This window comes from Carcharodon carcharias, chromosome 9 (genome assembly GCF_017639515.1).
Source record: "Carcharodon carcharias isolate sCarCar2 chromosome 9, sCarCar2.pri, whole genome shotgun sequence".
Taxonomy (NCBI): domain Eukaryota; kingdom Metazoa; phylum Chordata; class Chondrichthyes; order Lamniformes; family Lamnidae; genus Carcharodon; species Carcharodon carcharias.
Genome location: NC_054475.1, coordinates 55,558,262 through 55,575,079, shown reverse-complemented (window position 1 = coordinate 55,575,079; position 16,818 = coordinate 55,558,262). Strand labels below are relative to the sequence as shown.

At 44.3% G+C, this 16,818-nt stretch overlaps 1 protein-coding gene across 1 annotated transcript in view; it reads left to right on the top strand.

The window, feature by feature from the left end:
• The first annotated feature begins 604 nt into the window (after nt 1-604).
• The window catches only part of sike1 (suppressor of IKBKE 1), a 32,550-nt gene continuing 16,336 nt past the window's right edge, over nt 605-16,818 (top strand). The window contains exons 1-2 of the mRNA XM_041194663.1: nt 605-753; nt 16,012-16,173. Of these exons, the coding sequence (XP_041050597.1) occupies nt 16,015-16,173 (159 nt within the window). The 5' untranslated portion in view covers nt 605-753; nt 16,012-16,014. The remainder of the gene's footprint in view (nt 754-16,011; nt 16,174-16,818) is intronic.

The following is a 16,818-nucleotide window of genomic DNA, read 5'->3' as shown; positions in this document are numbered from 1 at the left end:
ACTTCAATGTGTCTTTATATCTGTTTCTCTCGCCACAGATGCTATCCGACCTGCTGAGAGTTTATCAGCATTGTGCATGCATACATACAAACATACAAATTAGGAGCAGGATTTCCAGTACCTGCAGTACATTATTTTTGTTTGGGGATCTTATGCTTCTGACTAACTTCTATCTGAACTACCATCCAAAACTCCTTTCAAACTGCTCGGTCTCCTCTCAGCTCCTTCCTGATGTAGGGGAAGGATTCCCACACCTCACCCACTTGATGTTTATTACAGGGTTTGGATTTGAATTACGATGCACTTGGATTTGGAATTTGAATCCCAGTTACCCAATAATTTACGGTACAATGATGTTTGAGTTTTCAACATATCTTCAACAGGAAATCTACCTTGCATTGTTCTGATTCAAATTAACTGATAATTTGAATAAAGGAGCTTTGAATGAAGTGTAACCACCAAGGCATTCCTTTCGCTTGCAACTCAGCAGGCATGAGCTGGCAAACATTGAAAGTTGTTTTATAAATGCGGGCACTAGGACCTGCGAGACACCGAGTGATGATGACCTTTGTGTAACCCGCGCGCTAGGACCTGGGGGAGTTGGGGTATGAAGCGGAAGTGATGCATATTTGTGTGGAACAGGAAGTGGGGGAAAGCTGCGGGGAGCGGGGAAGAATCAGTGAAAGATTTGAAAAGGGTTGAATAAGCAGCAGGAGATCTTGGTGAAAGAGGAAGCTGCAGCCATTGGAAGAGGTAATGAGAGAGTCAAAGCGTTTAAAGTAGTAGCTGCGAGGCACTGGATTGAATAACTGGGAAAGGACAAATCAGCATCTTGATGGAGAGGAGAAACCAGGGTGGAGATTGGGAAAGGAATGGGTTAAACTGGGGGCATTGGGGTTGGTGCTGAGATTGGGCTCAACTGGGGAGGTGGGGATGGGAAAAGTGCTGCAAATTAGGAATGTGCTGAGCTGGGGGATCAGGATTGTTGTTGGAAATGGGCTGAGGTGAAAGTTAGGATTGGTCATAGAGTCATTGAGTCATAGAGGTTGACAGCACAGAAAAAGATCCTTTGGCCCATCGAGTCTGCACTGGTCAAACAAGTACCTAACTAATAAACAAAAACAAAAATTGCTGGAAAAACTCAGCAGGTCTGATAGCATCTGTGGAGAGGAAGACTCTTAACGTTTTGAGTCTGGATGACTCTTCATCAGAACTAAAGAGGAATAAGAAATGTGGTGAAATATAAGCTGTTTAAGGGGGGTGGCTCAGGTGGAGCTGGATGGAGGGCCAGTGATGGGTGTAGGCACAGGAGAGATTGCCAAAGATGTCATAAACAAAAGGACAAAGGGGTGTTGATGGTAGTGATATTAGCTCAAGTATGTGCAAATAGTGACATTAAGGGTAGAAAGCAGGATGAGCAAGTGACAGATAGCCCTAGTGAGGGTGGGGTGAGGGGAAGGGTTCAAGATAGGCTAAAAGGTGCAGATAAAACAATAGATGGAAATAATTTTTTAAAATAATAATAGTAATAATAATTACTAATTAATAACACCTAACTATTCTAGTCCCATTTTCCAGCATTAGGCCCATAGCCTTGTATGCCATGGCAGCGCAAGTGCACATCCAAATACTTCTGAAATTTTGAGGGTGTCTGCCTCAACCACCCTTTCAGGCAGTGAGTTCTGATTCCCACCACCCCCTGGGTGAAAAAATTCACATCCCCTCTAAACCTCCAGCTCCTTACCTTAGATCTATGCCCCCTGGTTATTGATCCCTCCACCAAGGGGAAAAGTTCCTTCTTGTCTACCCTATCTATGCCCCTCATAATTTTATACACCTCAATCATGTCCCCCTTCAATCTCCTCTGCTCCAGGGAAAATAACCCCAGTCTATCCAATCTCTCCTCATAATTAAAACTCTCAAGCCTAGGCAACATCCTGGTAAATCTCCTCTGCACTCTCTGTAGTGCAATCACATCCTTCCTATAATGAAAATTACATAACTGGACACAATACTCTAACTGTGGCCTAAGCAGTGTTTTATACAGTTCCTGCATAACCTCCCTGCTATTATATTCTGTGCCTCGGCTAATAAAGGCAAGATTCCCATATGCCTTCTTAACCAGTTTATCTACCTGTCCCACTACCTTAAGGGACCGGTGAACGTGCACACCAAGATCCCTCTGATCCTCGGTAATTCCCAGGGTCCTACCACTCATCTTGTATTCCCTGCCCAAGTGCATCACCTCACGCTTATCCGGATTAAATTCCATTTGCCACTGATCAGACCATCTGACCAGCCCGTCTATATTCTCCTGTAATCTAAGGCTATCCTCCTCACTATTTACCATCCCATCAATTTTTGTGTCATCCGCGAACTTACTGATCAACCCTCCTAAGTTCAAGTGAAAATCATTTATATATACCACAAGCAGCAAGGGACCCAACACCGATCCCTGTGGAACCCCACTGGACACAGTCATGAAAACACCCCTCGACCATCACCCTCTGCTTCCTGCCACTCAGCCAATTCTGGATCCAATTAGCCAAATTGTCTTGGATCCCATTGGCTCTGAACCTTTGTTATCAGTCTCCCATGCGAGACCTTATCAAAAGCCTTGCTGAAGTCCAAGTAGACAATGTCAAATACATTGCCCTCATCTATACACCTGGTCACCTCTTAGAAAAATTCAATCAAATTGGTCAGACATGACCTCCCCTTAACAAAGCCATGCTGACTGTTCTTGATTAATCCCTGCCTCTTCAAATGTAGATTAATTCTGTCCCTCAGAATTGCTTCCAGTAGTTTCCCCACCACTGAGATTAGACTGACTGGCCTGTAGTTCCTTGGTTTATCCCTTCCTTCCTTCTTGAGTAACAGTACCACATTGGCTGTCCTCCAGTCCTCTGGCATCTGTCCCGTGGCCAGAGACCCCTGCTATCTCTTCCCTTGCCTCACTCAACAGCCTGGGATACATTTCATCTGGGCCTGGAGATTTATCTACTGTTAAACGTGACAGACTGCTAAAAACCTCTTCCCTTTCTATGCTAATTTCTTTAATTGTATCACAGTCCTTCTGCCTGATTTCCATACCACGTCATCCCTCTCACTTGTGAACACCGACACAAAGTATTCATTTAGAACCCTACCTACGTCTTGCGGCTCCACACACAAATTACCACTATGGTCCTTAATGGGCCCTACTATTTCCATAGTTATCCTCTTACTCTTAATGTACTTGTAAAATAACTTTGGATTTTCCTTTATTTTACCTGCCAATTTTTTTCATGCCCTCTTTTTGGTTTCCCCTAATTTCCTTTTTAAGTTCCACCCTACACATTCTATACTCCTCTAGGGCTTCCGCTGCTTTGAGCCCTTGGTATCTGCCATAAGCCTCCCTTTTTCTCTTTATCCAGTCCTATATATACCTCAACATCCAGGGTTCCCCGGATTTGTTGGTCCCACCCTTTATCTTTACTGTTGGCCCTGTACTCTCCCTATTTCTTTCTTGAAAGAGTCCCCTACCTAAAAGTAGCTGCTCCCAATCCACCCTGGCCAAATCATATCTGATCTTATTAAAATCGGCCTTCCCCCAATTTAGAACTCTGATTTCTAGCCCATCCTTGCCCTTTTCCTTAACAGCCTTGAATCTAATGGAGTTATGATCACTATCTGCAAAATGCTCCCCCACTGATACCTCTACCACTTGCCCGGCTTCATTCCCTAAAATTAAGTCCAGGAGTCTCTTGTATGACCTTCTACGTACTGGCTTACAAAGCTCCCCTAGATGCATTTTAAGAATTCTGCTCCCTCTAAACCTATCGCACTATGACTAATCCAGTTAATGTTGGGGAAGTTGAAATCCCCCACTATTACTACCCTATTATTTTTACACTTCTCTGAAATTTGCCTACTTATCTGCTCTTCTATTTCTCTCTGACTGCTTGAGGGTCTATAGTACACACCCAACATTGCGGTTGCTCCTTTTTAGTTTTTAATTCTACCCATATGGCTTCATTTGAGGAGCCCTTTAAGATGTCATCCCTCCTTATTGCTGTAATTGATTCCTTGATCAATATTGCGATACCTCCTCCTCTTTTATCTCCTTCCCTGTCTTGCCTGAAGATGCTACATCCTGGAATGTTGAGCTGCCAATCCTGTCCCTCTCTCAACCATGTCTCTGTGACAGCAATGACATCACACTTCCATGTGTCAGTTTGTGCCCTCAACTCATCTACCTTATTTGTCAGACTCGTTGCACTAAATTAAATACCATCTAACCTTGCCAAACTCCCTTGTGCCTTAATTGGCATATAATGTCTGTGCCTTTCAGACTCACTTGCTCTCTCTTCTAACTTTGGTTGTGCATCTCTCCCTGCTGAACCTCCTCTCAGGATCCCATCCCCCTGCCAACTTAGCTTAAACCCTTCCCAACAACACTAGCAAACCTCCCTGCAAGGGTGTTGATCCCATTCTGGTTCAGGTGCAACTTGTCCACCTTGTACAGGTCCCACTGCCCCCAGAAACGGTCCCAATGTCCCACAAATCTAAAGCCCTCCCTCCTGCCCCATTTCTCCAGCCACGCATTCATCTGGACTAACCTCCTATTCCTATACTTACTAGCCTGTGGCATCAGAACTAATCTAGAGGTTACTACCTTTGAGGTCCTGTTTTTTAACCTGCTTCCTAGCTCCCTAAATTCTGCTTGCAGGACCCCATCCCTCTTTCTACCTATGTCATTGGCACCAATATGTACTACGCTCTCTGTCTGTTTGCCCTCCCCCTTTAGAATACCATGCAGCCATTCAGTGACATCCTTGACCCTGGCACCAGGGAGGCAACATACCATCCTGGAGTCACATCTAAAGCCACAGAAACGCCTGTCTGTTCCTCTTACTATTGAGCCTCCTAACACTATTGCTTTTCCCCTCTTTTCGTTGGGAATGGGCTGAGTTGGGGGATCAGAATTGGTGTTGAGAATGGGCTGAGCCAGGGGATTGGTGTTGGGAATGTGCTGAGCTGGCGGTTCAGGATTGGTATTGAGAATGGGCTAAGCTAGGTGATTGGGATTGGTGTTAGGAATGGACTGAGCTGACAGATTGGGATTGGTGTTGGGAAAGGACTGAGCTAGGGGATTGGTTTGGGGAATGGGCTGAGTTGGGGGATTGGGATTGGTGTTGGGAATGGGCTGAGCTGGAGGATTGAGGGTGGGAATGGGCTGAGCTGGGGAATCAAGATTGGGGTGGGGATGGGCTGAGCTGGGAGATCAGGATTGGTGTTGGGAATGGACTAAATTGAGGGATCGGGATTGGTGTTGGGAATGGGCTGAGTTGGGGGATCAGGATTGGTGTTGACGAATGGGCTGAGCTGGATGATTGGGATTGGTGTTGGGAATGGACTGAGCTGGGAGATTGTGATTGTTGGTGGGGATGGGCTGAGCTGGGGGATTGGGATTGAGATTGCGGTTGGGAGTGGGCTGAGCTGGGGGATCGGGGTTGATGTTGGGAATGGGCTGAGCTGGGGGATCAGGATTGCTGTTGGGAATGGGCTAAATTGGGGGATCGCGATTGATGTTGGGAATGGGCTGAGCTGGTGGATTGAGATTGTGGGTGGGGATGGGCTGAGCTGGGAGTTTGGGATTGGGGGTGGGGATGGGCTGCATTGGGAGATGGTGTGCTGGTGGGGTGTGCATTTTGTTGGGATTGTTGAATAACAATTCTGCTGTGTTTATTTGTAACTGAGAATTTTTAATTCTGGCCCAAGGGTTGACTCTGTTCACATGAAGGGGAATTGCCTGCAAACCTCATTATATGGGTTACTCATACACTTGTCCCAAATCTTTGATTCTATCAAACAGAATAAATTAAAAGATTCTGCATCTTGCTCCCCAGCCCTGCAGATTTTTCTTTATCTCACATCCTCAGCGCTTTACCATGTTTTCATGCTTAAACACTTTTTTATAGGACGGGCATACGTTTGCCATTTGCATTTTTTCCAATCACTTTGAATAAAAGCACAGTTGAAAATCAGGAAATGGGAAGGAGGATCTCGGGGAAAATTATAATCACCAGGGAAGAGGTATTAAGTAAATTGTTGGGGCTGCGGGCTGACAAATCCCCAGGTCCGGATGGATTTCCCCTAAGGTCTTAAAAGAAGTGGCTGGTGAGATAGTTGATGCATTGTTTTAATTTTCCAAAACTCCCTAGATTTGGGGAATGTTCCATTAGATTGGAAAATAACAAATGTAACTCCTTTATTCAAAAAAAGGAGGGAGACAGAAAGTAGGAAACTATAGGCCAGTTAGCTTAACACCTGTCTTAGGGAAAATATTAGAAGCTAGAGTTAAAGATGTTATAGCAGGGCACTTAGAAAAATTCAAGACAATCAGGCAGAGTCAACAAGGTTTCGTAAAAGGGAAAATCATGTTTAACCAATTTATTGGAATTCTTTGAAGGAGTCACATGTTCTGTGGATAAAGGGGAACTGGTGGATATACTGTACTTAGATTTCCAGAAGGCATTTGATAAAGTGCCACATCAAAAGTTATTGCAGAAAATAAAAGCTCATGGTGTAGGGGGTAACATATTGGCTTGGATAGAAGATATGGCTGGCTAACAGGAAGCAGGGAGTTGGCATAAATGGGTCTTTTTCTGGTTGGCAGATGTGTGGCCTGCCACAGGCATGTGCTGGGGGCTCAACTTTTTACAATTTATATAAATGACTTGGATGAAGGGACTGAGGGAATGGTTGCTAAATTTGCTGATGACACAAAGGTGGGTAGGAAAGTAAATTGTGAAGAGGACATGAGACTACAAAGTGACATCGATATGTTAAGTGAGTGGGCAAAGATCTGGAGTATAATGTGGACAAATATAAAATCGTTGATTTTGGCAGGAAGAATAAAAAAGAAGCTTATTGTCTAAATGGTGAGAGATTGCTGAGCTCTGAGATTCAGAGGGATCTGGGTGTCCTAGTGCATGAATCACAAAAGATTAGTATGCAGGTACAGCAGGTAATGTAGAAAGCTAATAAATGATCATTTATTGTGAAGAGAATTGATTACAAAAGTAGGGAGGCTATACTTCAGTTGTACAGGGTATTGTTGAGACCACATCTGGAGTATTGTGTACAATTCTGGTCTCCTTATTTAATGAATGATGTAGCAGTTCAGAGACGGTTTACTAGACTAATACCAGGAATAGATGGGTTGTTTTATGAGGAAAGGTTGGACAGATTAGGCTTGTCTACACTGGAATTTAGAAGATTAAGAGGCGACTTAATTGAAACCTTTAAGATCCTGAGGGGTATTGACAGAGTGGATGTGGAGAGGATGTTTCTTCTTGTGGGGGAATCTAAGACTAGGAGTCACTGTTTAAAAGTAAGGGGTCACTCATTTAAGACAGAGCTGAGGAGAAATGTTTTCTCTCAGAGGGTTGAGAGTCTTTGGAACTGTCTTCTTCAAAAGACCGTGGAAGCACAGTCTGAATATTTTTAAGGCAGAGCTAGATAGATTCTTGTTTAACAAAGGGGCGAAAGGTTATCGGGGGTAGGCAGGAATATAGGTTTGAGGTTATAATCAGATCAGCCATGATCTTCTAGAACGGTGAAGCAGGCTTGAGGGGCCAAGTGGCCTACTCCTCCTAATTCATATGTTCATATAAGATAACAGGACCTGGCAGGGAGATGTTTTTGGCCATCCGGACACAGTGTCCAGTCCATTGAAGTTGATTTTGCAGGAGTTTTGACTGAATGCTTGTGGAGTTGGTTCCAAGAAGGACAATAGCATTTGTCCAAATGTCCTCCCATTGAACCTGGCAAACGTGGTGGAGACATTGTTGATGGAATTTCTCTAGCGGCCTTATGTGTTGCTGATACACAGTCCAGATCTCATTGCAGTACTGGAGTGTGGTTACAACAACTGCTCTGTATATTAGAACTTTTGTTGATTTTTTAAAAATTCTTTCATGGGACCTGGGCATCGCTGGCAAGGTCAGCGTTCATTGCCCATCCCTGATTGTCCTTGATCTGAGTGGCTTGCTAGGCCATTTGAGGGAGGTGGGTCTAAGTCACGTGTAGGCCAGACTAGGTAAGGATGGAAGATTTCCTTCCTTAAAGGATAGTAGTAAACCAGATGGGATGTACAACAACCGATGATAGTTTCATGGTCACCATTACTGAGACTAACTTTCAATTCTAGATTTGTGGCAGTCTTTGTTGACAAACACTCACCGTTGTAGTTTGTAGAAGGCTAAGCTGGCACAGCTGATCCGGTGTTGTATCTGCTCAACAATGATGACCTTTTGAGAGAAGTGGCTGCCTAGGTATGGGAATGCTCAACATATTCCAGATACTCTCCTTCCACTTGTATGAGGGGTGAAATATTTGGCTGACCAGGTATGGATTGATATGCTTTTGGCAACATTTAAGGACAGGCTGAGTTTCTTGTATGCAGATTTGAAAAGATCGAGAGTGGCTTGCAATCTGGTGCAGAGTGGGAAATGACACTGCAGATATCTGCACACTGTAGATCATGTATGTCTATGGTGGTCAGTTTAGTTTTGGCACGAAGGTGACTAAGATTAAAGAATTTTATATCTTGGTGGTATTTAATGCTGGCGCCAGAGGGCAGTTGGTCTTTGATAAGGTGAATGTCTGCTGACAGATAGATTGTAAATAGAGGGGGGACTGTCACTCAGCCTTGCTTGACTCCGGTCCGGATTTTGAAGGCACCTGTTTCAGATCTCCCACTCAAGACAATGTCAGTTGTATCATCATGAAATAATTTCTGGGTTGTGATGGTTTCTTGGATTAAAATCTTATAAAAACTGACCGTAAAACCTTCTATAAATGTGTTAAAAAGAGAGTAGCTGAAGTAAATGTTAGTCCCTTAGAGGATGAGACTGGGAATTAATAATGGGAAACAAATGGCAGAGACTTTGAACAAATATTTTGTTTCTACCTTGGTAGAAAATACTAAAAGCATTCCAATAATAGTAGAAATCAAGAGCAAAAGGGAGAGAGGAAGTTAAACAATCACAATCACTAGAGAAAAAGTACTAAGGTATTTAATGAGACTGAAGGCTGACAAGGCCCCTGGACCTGATGGCCTGCATCCTAGGGTCTGAAAGGAAGGTAGGGTTTGCAGTATTGATTCCGGAAAATACTGCAAAACAGATCGAGTATCCTATATCCATAAGTCCAAAAACTGGACATTTTTTTCAATCTTATCAACCTTTAGCGCAGAAAGCCCCTGACCCAAGCCTACATGACCCGAACCTTGCTGATCGTCCCCAACCTTTAGCGCAGGAAGTCTAGTTGCTTGCCTTACCGTGTGCCCAGCTGCTGTGAGAGTTTTTGCTTCTGAACCCAAACCCTATCACGGCAACTGTGTTCAACTAAGAAAATGCTGCCCCTGGGGTAAATAACAATATCTCATCTAGCATGTCTTTGGAGTACAGGTACGAGTGCCAAATCCGGCTGTTTTGCCTTGCTTCACAGACTGTTTAACGTACCACTGAGGGATACAAAAGCTTTTCTCCAACTCCTCATTACTTGCTAGGTTTCCACAAGTCACTACTTAATCATCCTTACTGTACTCAATACAGTAGGCATATCACATCCAAAAGCAAAAATATCCAAATACTTTCGGCCCCAGGGGTTTTGGATAAAGGATACTCAACCTGCATGGCAGAAAGAGGATGCTCTAGAGGGATCAAGGACAGAATCTATTTGGCCTGAGCTAAGGAACAAAACAATGTGTAATCATAATGCTTGGTGCAGCCCATAGCTGCCAACTAGTAGGAAGGATGGAGAGGAACAAATTTGCAAGGAAATTACAAGAGGTGCAAGAATTATAGAGTAGTTATTATAATGGGGAGTTTAATTATTTGAACATGGACCAGGATAGTAGCAGTATAAAGGCCAGAGAGGGGTGGGAGAATTTTCTAGAACAGTATCTTGCCAGTCCAATGAAAAAGGAGGCACTATTGACCTAGTTCCTGGGAATGAGGTGGGCAAGGTGGATCAAGTAGGGAAACATTTAGGGGACAGTGATCATTGTGACATAAAGTTTAGGTTGACAATGGCAAGGGGCAAGGAAAAATCTAGTAAGAATAATTAATTGATGGTAAACCTCAATTTCGATGGCGTAAAAGTGGATCTGACCCAAATCAATTGTAATCAAAGATTGGCTGGCAAAACTGCTACTGAACAATGGGCTGCCTTTAAATAACAGATGGCTTGGGGGCAGTCAAGGTATATTCCCAGAAAGGGGAAAGGTAGGGCAAACAAATCCAGAGCCTCCTGGATGTTAGAAGAGATAGAGATTAAGATGAAGAAGAGAAAGTGTGTTTATGACAGATGTCAGTGAATAATAAAACTGGGAACCAGGCTGAATAGAGAATGTTCGGAGGGAATTTGAAAAAGCAAATAAGAGAAGTAAAGCGAGAGTATGAAAAGAGACTGGCAGAAAACATAAAGGGAACCCAAAAGTCTTGTACAGGTGTATAAATAGTAAAAATGGTGGTAAATGGAGGAGTAGGGCCAATTAGGGACTAAAAAAGGCAGGGAGCTTGGCTGAGGTACTAAATGAATACTTCACATCTATTTATACCAAGGAAGAAATGCTGCACAGGTCATGGTGAAAGAGGAGGTAATTCAGACACCAGAAAGACTTAACATTGACAAAGAGGAGGTATTGGATAGGTTGTCTATACTTAGAGTTGATAAGGCACCAGGACTGGATGAGTTTTATCCAAGAATGGAGAGGGAAGTGAAAGTAGAAATTGTGGCCATAATTTTCCAGACTTCCTCAGACTGAGATTATTGGAGGATTGCAAATGTTACACCCTTGTTAAAAATTGATCGAAAGATAAGCCCATCAACTATAGGCCAGGCAGTTGAACCTTGGTGATGGGAAAGCTTCTAGAAACAATAATTCAGGATAAAATTAATAGTCACTTGGCGAGAGTGCCGCACAGTCGCAGGGCCGGTGCTGAGGGAGCGCCGCACTGTCGCAGGGCCGGTGCTGAGGGAGCGCCGCACTGTCGCAGGGCCGGTGCTGAGGGAGCGCCGCACTGTCGCAGGGCCGGTGCTGAGGGAGCGCCGCACTGTCGCAGGGCCGGTGCTGAGGGAGCGCCGCACTGTCGCAGGGCCGGTGCCGGCGCCAGACTGTTGGAGTTCATTAAGGAAAGTCAGCACAGATTTGTTAAGGACGGATCATGTTTAACTGACTTGCTTGAGTTTTTAATGAGGTAACAGAGGGTAATGTGGCTAATGCTGTTGATATGGTGTATATGAACTTCCAAAAGGCATTTGATAAAGTGCCACACCACAGGCTTGTGCTGAAAGTTATAGTTCATGGAATAATAGGGGCAGTAGCGACATGGATATGAAATTGGCTGAGTGACAGGAAACAGAGAGTAGTGGTTAATTGATGTTTTTTGGACTGTAGGAAGGTGGAACTTGGGACTCTTGCTCTTTCTGATGTATATTTATGACCTAGACTTTGGTATATAGGGCACAATTTCAAAACTTGCGGATGATGCAGAACTTGGAAGCACTGAAATGTGAGGAGGATAATGTAGAACTTGAAGAGGACATTGACAGGTTGGTGGACAAGTGGTAGATAAAATTTAATGCCAAGAAGTGTGAGGTGATTCATTTTGATAGAACGTGCAGAGACAACATAAAATAGAGGGTACAATTCTAAAGGTGTGCAGGAGCAGAGGGACCTGGGTGTATATGTGCAGAAATCATTGAAGGTGGCAGGACAGGTTGAGAGAGTGATGAATAAAGAATACAGTCTGTTGGGCTTTATTAATAGGGACATAGAGTATAAAGGCAAGGAGGTTATATTAAACTTGTGTAAAACACTGGTTTAGCCTCAGCTGGAGTATTGTGTCCAGTTCTGAGTACCATGCTATAGAAAGGATGTGAAGACGTTGAAGAGAGTGCAGAAAAGATTCATCAGAATGGCTCCAGGGTTGAGGGACTTCAGTTAAGTAGATGGATTGGAGAAATTGGGACTGTTTTCTTTACAGAACCGAAGATTGAGAGGAGATTGATAGAAGTGTTCAAAATTATGAGGGGTTTGGATAGAATAGATAAGGAGAACTATTTCCATTGGTGGAAGTGGCCTTCTAAACCTGCAACCTCTACCATCTAGAAGGACAAGGGCAGCAGTCATATGGGAAACACTGCCACCTGCAAGTTGGAGGGGCATAAGCCTCTCATCATTCTGACTTGGAACTATATTGCCATCCTTTCACTGTCGCTGGGTCAAAATCCTAACAGCACTGTGGGTGTACCTGCAGCACATGGACTGCAGCAGTTCAAGAACGCAGTTCATGACCACCTTCTCGAGGGCAATTAGGGATGGGCAATAAATCAGTGATACCCACATCCTTTGAAAGAATTTTTTTTTTAACTTGAGAACTATCGGACACCAATTTAAGGTAATTGACAAAAGAGGCAATGACGACATGAAAATCTTTTTCAGTAGTTAAGATCTGGAATGCTGGAGGCAGGGTCAAGTGGGGCATTCCAGAGGGAATTGAATCATTGTCTGAAAGGAAGAATATATCACGGGGAGATGGGGGAATGGCACTAGGTGAACTGCTCATTCAAAGAGACAGACTGGGCCAAATGGCAGCCTCCTGTGCTGTAATAGTTCTGTGATTCTGTGAAGTGATTGCAGAGATGTTGTAATCTTGCATTGGTTGCAATCTTCTAAAATTCCCAAAGGTCCCAGTAGATTGGAAAACTGCAAATGTAACACCTCTAATCAAGAAAAGGAGGGAGTCCGAAAGTAGAGACCGAACATCGTTCATTCAGAAAATGCTGGAACCCATTATTAAAGAAGTAGAAGCATGATATTTAGAAAATAATAACAAAACTATGTTGACTCTGCTTGATTGTATGAAAGCGAAATTGTGTTTGATACATTCTCAAAGAATGCTGATAAATTTAGCAAGCAGCTGTTATAAAGGGGATCCAGTGAATGTAGTGTATTTGAATTTTCAAAAGGCATTTGAAAATGTGCCACATAAATGGCTACTACCTAAGATAAGAGCTCATGGTGTTGGGGTAATATGTAGTAAAGTCCCGCCGTTTGCGACTTCCTGGTTCACATTTTCACTCACCTGCGCTTTGCAGTCTTGCCACATCCAGTCGTAAATGATGGTGGACAATTAAACAACTCGCCGGAGGAGGAGATTCCACAAATATTCCCATCCTCAGTGATGGAGGAGCCCAGCACATCAGTGCAGAAGATAAGACTGAAGCATTTGCAACAATCTTCAGCCAGAAGTGCTGAGTGGATGATCCACCTTGGACTCCTGCAGAGATCCCCAGCATCACAGATGCCAGTCTTCAGCCAATTCAGTTTGCTTCATGTGATATCAAGAAATGGCTGAAGGCATTGGATACTGCAAAGGCTAAGGGCCCTGACAATATTCCAGCAATAGTACTGAAGACTTGTGCTCCAGAACTTGCCGCGTCCCTAGCAGAATCGGACAAAGTCAGCATGGATTTGTGAAAGGGAAATCATGCTTGACAAATTTACTAGAATTTTTCAAGGATGTAACTAGTAGAGTTGATGAGGGGGAGCCAGGGGATGTGGTTTATTTGGACTTTCAGAAGGCTTTCGACAAAGTCCCACATAAGAGATTGGCGTGTAAAGTTAAAGCACAAGGGATTGGGGGTAATGTATTGAAATGGATAGAAAACTGTTTTGCAGACAGGAAACAAAGAGTAGGAATAAATGGGTCTTTTTCCGAATGGCAGGCAGTGACTAGTGGGGTACCGCAGGGATTGGTGCTGGGACCCCAGTTATTCACAATATATATTAATGATTTAGCTGAGGGAATTAAATGTAATATCTCCAAATTTGCAGATGACACAAAGTTGGGTGGGAGGGTGAGCTGTGAGGAGGATGCAGAGATGCTTCAGTGTGATTTGAATAAGCTGAGTGAGTGGGCAAATGCATGGCAGATGCAGTATAATGTGGATAAATGTGAGGTTATCCATTTTGGTAGCAAAAACAGGAAGGCGGATTATTATCTGAATGGCTATAAATTGAGAGAGGGGAATGTGCAACGAGACCTGGGTGTCCTTGTACACCAGTTGATGAAGGTAAGCATGCAGGTGCAGCAGGTGGTGAAGAAGGCAAATGGTATGTTGGCCTTCATAGCCAGAGGATTCGAGTACAGGAACAGGGATGTCTTGCTGCAATTGCACAGGGCCTTGGTGAAACCACATCTGGAATATTGTGTACAGTTTTGGTCTCCTTATCTGAGGAAGGATGTACTTGACTGATTCCTGGATGGTGGGACTGACGTATGAGGAGAGATTGGGTCGATTAGGATTATAATCGCTGTAGTTCAGAAGAATGAGGGGGGATCTCATAGAAACCTATAAAATTCTAACAGAACTAGACAGGGTAGATGCAGGAAGGATGTTCCTGATGGTGGGGGAGTCCAGAACCAGGGGTCACAGTCTGAGGATATGTGGTAGACCATTTAGGATTGAGATGAGGAAAAATTTCTTCACCCAGAGAGTGGTGAGCCTGTGGAATTCGTTACCACAGAAAGTAGTTGAGACCAAAACATTGTATGCTCTCAAGAAGGAGTTAGATATAGCTCTTAGGGTGAAAGGGATCAAAGGATATGGGAGAAAGCGGGAGCAGGCTATTGATTTGGATGACCAGCCATGATCATAATGAATGACGGAGCAGGCTCAAAGGGCCGAATGGCCTACTCCTGTTCCTAGTTTCTATGTTTAAGCTGTTCCAGTACAGCTACAACATTGGCATCTACCCAGTTATGTGAAAAATTGCCTAAGTATGTCCTGTACACAAAAAACAGGACAAATCCAACACGGCCAATTACCTACCCTACCACCCCATCAGTCTACTCTCCATCATCAGTAAAGTCATGGAAGGGGCTACCAACAGTGTTATCAAGTGGCACTTGCTTAACAATAACCTGCTCACTGATGCTGTTTGGGTTCTGCCAGGGCCACTCAGCTCCTGACCTCATTACAGCTTTGGTTCAAACATGGACATAAGACCTGAATTCCTCAGGTGAGAGTGACTGCCCTTGACATCAAGGCCACATTTGACTGAGTGTGGCATCAAGGAGCCCTAGCAAAACTGGAGCCAGTGGGAATCTAGAGAAAACTCCCCACAGGCTGGTGTCATACCTAGCACAAAGGAAGATGGTTGTGGTTGTTGGAGGTCAATCATCTCAGTACCAGGACATCACTGCAGGAGTTCTTCAGGGTAGTGCCTTTGGCCCAACCATTTTCAGCTGCTTCATCAATGACCTTCCTTCCATCATAAGGTCAGAAGTGGGGATGTTTGCTGATGATTGCACAATGTTCAGCACCATTCGCAGCTCCTCAGATTTTGAAGCAGTCCATGTCCAAATGCAGCAAGACCTGGACAATATCCAGGCTTAGGCTGACACGTGGCAAGTAACATTCGTGCCACAGAAATGTCAGGCAATGACCATCTCCAACAAGAGAGAATCTAACCATTGCCCCTTGACATTCAATGGCATTCCCGTCACTGAATCCCCCACTATCAACATCCTGGGTGTTGTGGCTACAAAAGCAGGTTAGAGGCAAGGAATCCTGTGGCGAGTAATTCACCTCCTGACTCCCGAAACCCTGTCCACCACCTGCAAGGCGGAATTCGGGAGTGTGATGGAATACTCCCCACTTGCCTGGATGAGTGCAGCTCTAACAACCTCCAGAAGCTTGACACCATCCAGGACACAGCAGCCCATTGATTGACACCCCATTCATAAACTTTCACCCCTTCCACCACCACTGACGCACAGTGGCAGCATTGTGTACCATCTATAAGATGCACTGCAGGAGTTCACCTCAGAATTAAAACATTCTCACAGAAGGAGAGTGAGAAGTAAAAACCAGATTAGACCAGCAGGTTCACTAACCCAGCTCTCAGTTAGTTCCCAAGCCAACAGTTTTTTCTATTTCTGTTCCCAGGTGATGGCCTGTACAATAGAGAAGGTGTTGGCTGATGCAAAGGTCTTGGTGGAGCGACTGAAGGATCATGATAATGCAGCTGAATCTCTAATTGAACAGACAACAATACTCAACAAGCGGGTGGAGAGCATGAAGGAAGTTGGGACAGCCATCCCAGACAGGGTAAGTCTAAAGCCAGCTGGCAAATAAATCTAAAACTCTAACTGGCACTGTTTGTGCCATGGAATGGCTGCCTTCTTCCATTTATCTGTGCTGCTCTGTGCTAGTTCTTTGCTCAGTCCACAAAGCTTTCCCTGTGTAACTGTACCCTTGTTCTTTCTACCCTCATCATTACACTTTCCAGGGCCTCCCCTCCAAACTCTGCAATCACCTCCATTAGGGGCCCCTCAGCTCCTCTGCTCTCCATTGCTCTGACTGCAGTCTCTTGTGCATTTTTAAAAATTAGTTCTTGGGGTGTGGGTGCTGCTGGCACAATTGTCATATATTGCCCATCCCTAGTTGTCCTTACCAAGGTATTAGCGAGTTGCCACTTTGAAACTTCTCAGTCCACATGGTGAGTTGGGGTTTGAAGAGGAAGTACACATATTGCTGGGGAACAGGAAGGGGAGAAAACCTGCAGGGACCTGTACTACTCAGAAGGACAAGGGCAGCAGATGCATGTGAAAACCACCACCTGGAAATTCCCCTCAAAGTCACACACCATCCTGACTTGGCAATGTATCGCCGTTCCTTTGCTGTCGCTGGGTCAAAATCCTGGAACTCCCTCCCTAACAGTACTGTGGGCGTACCTACACCACATGGAATGCA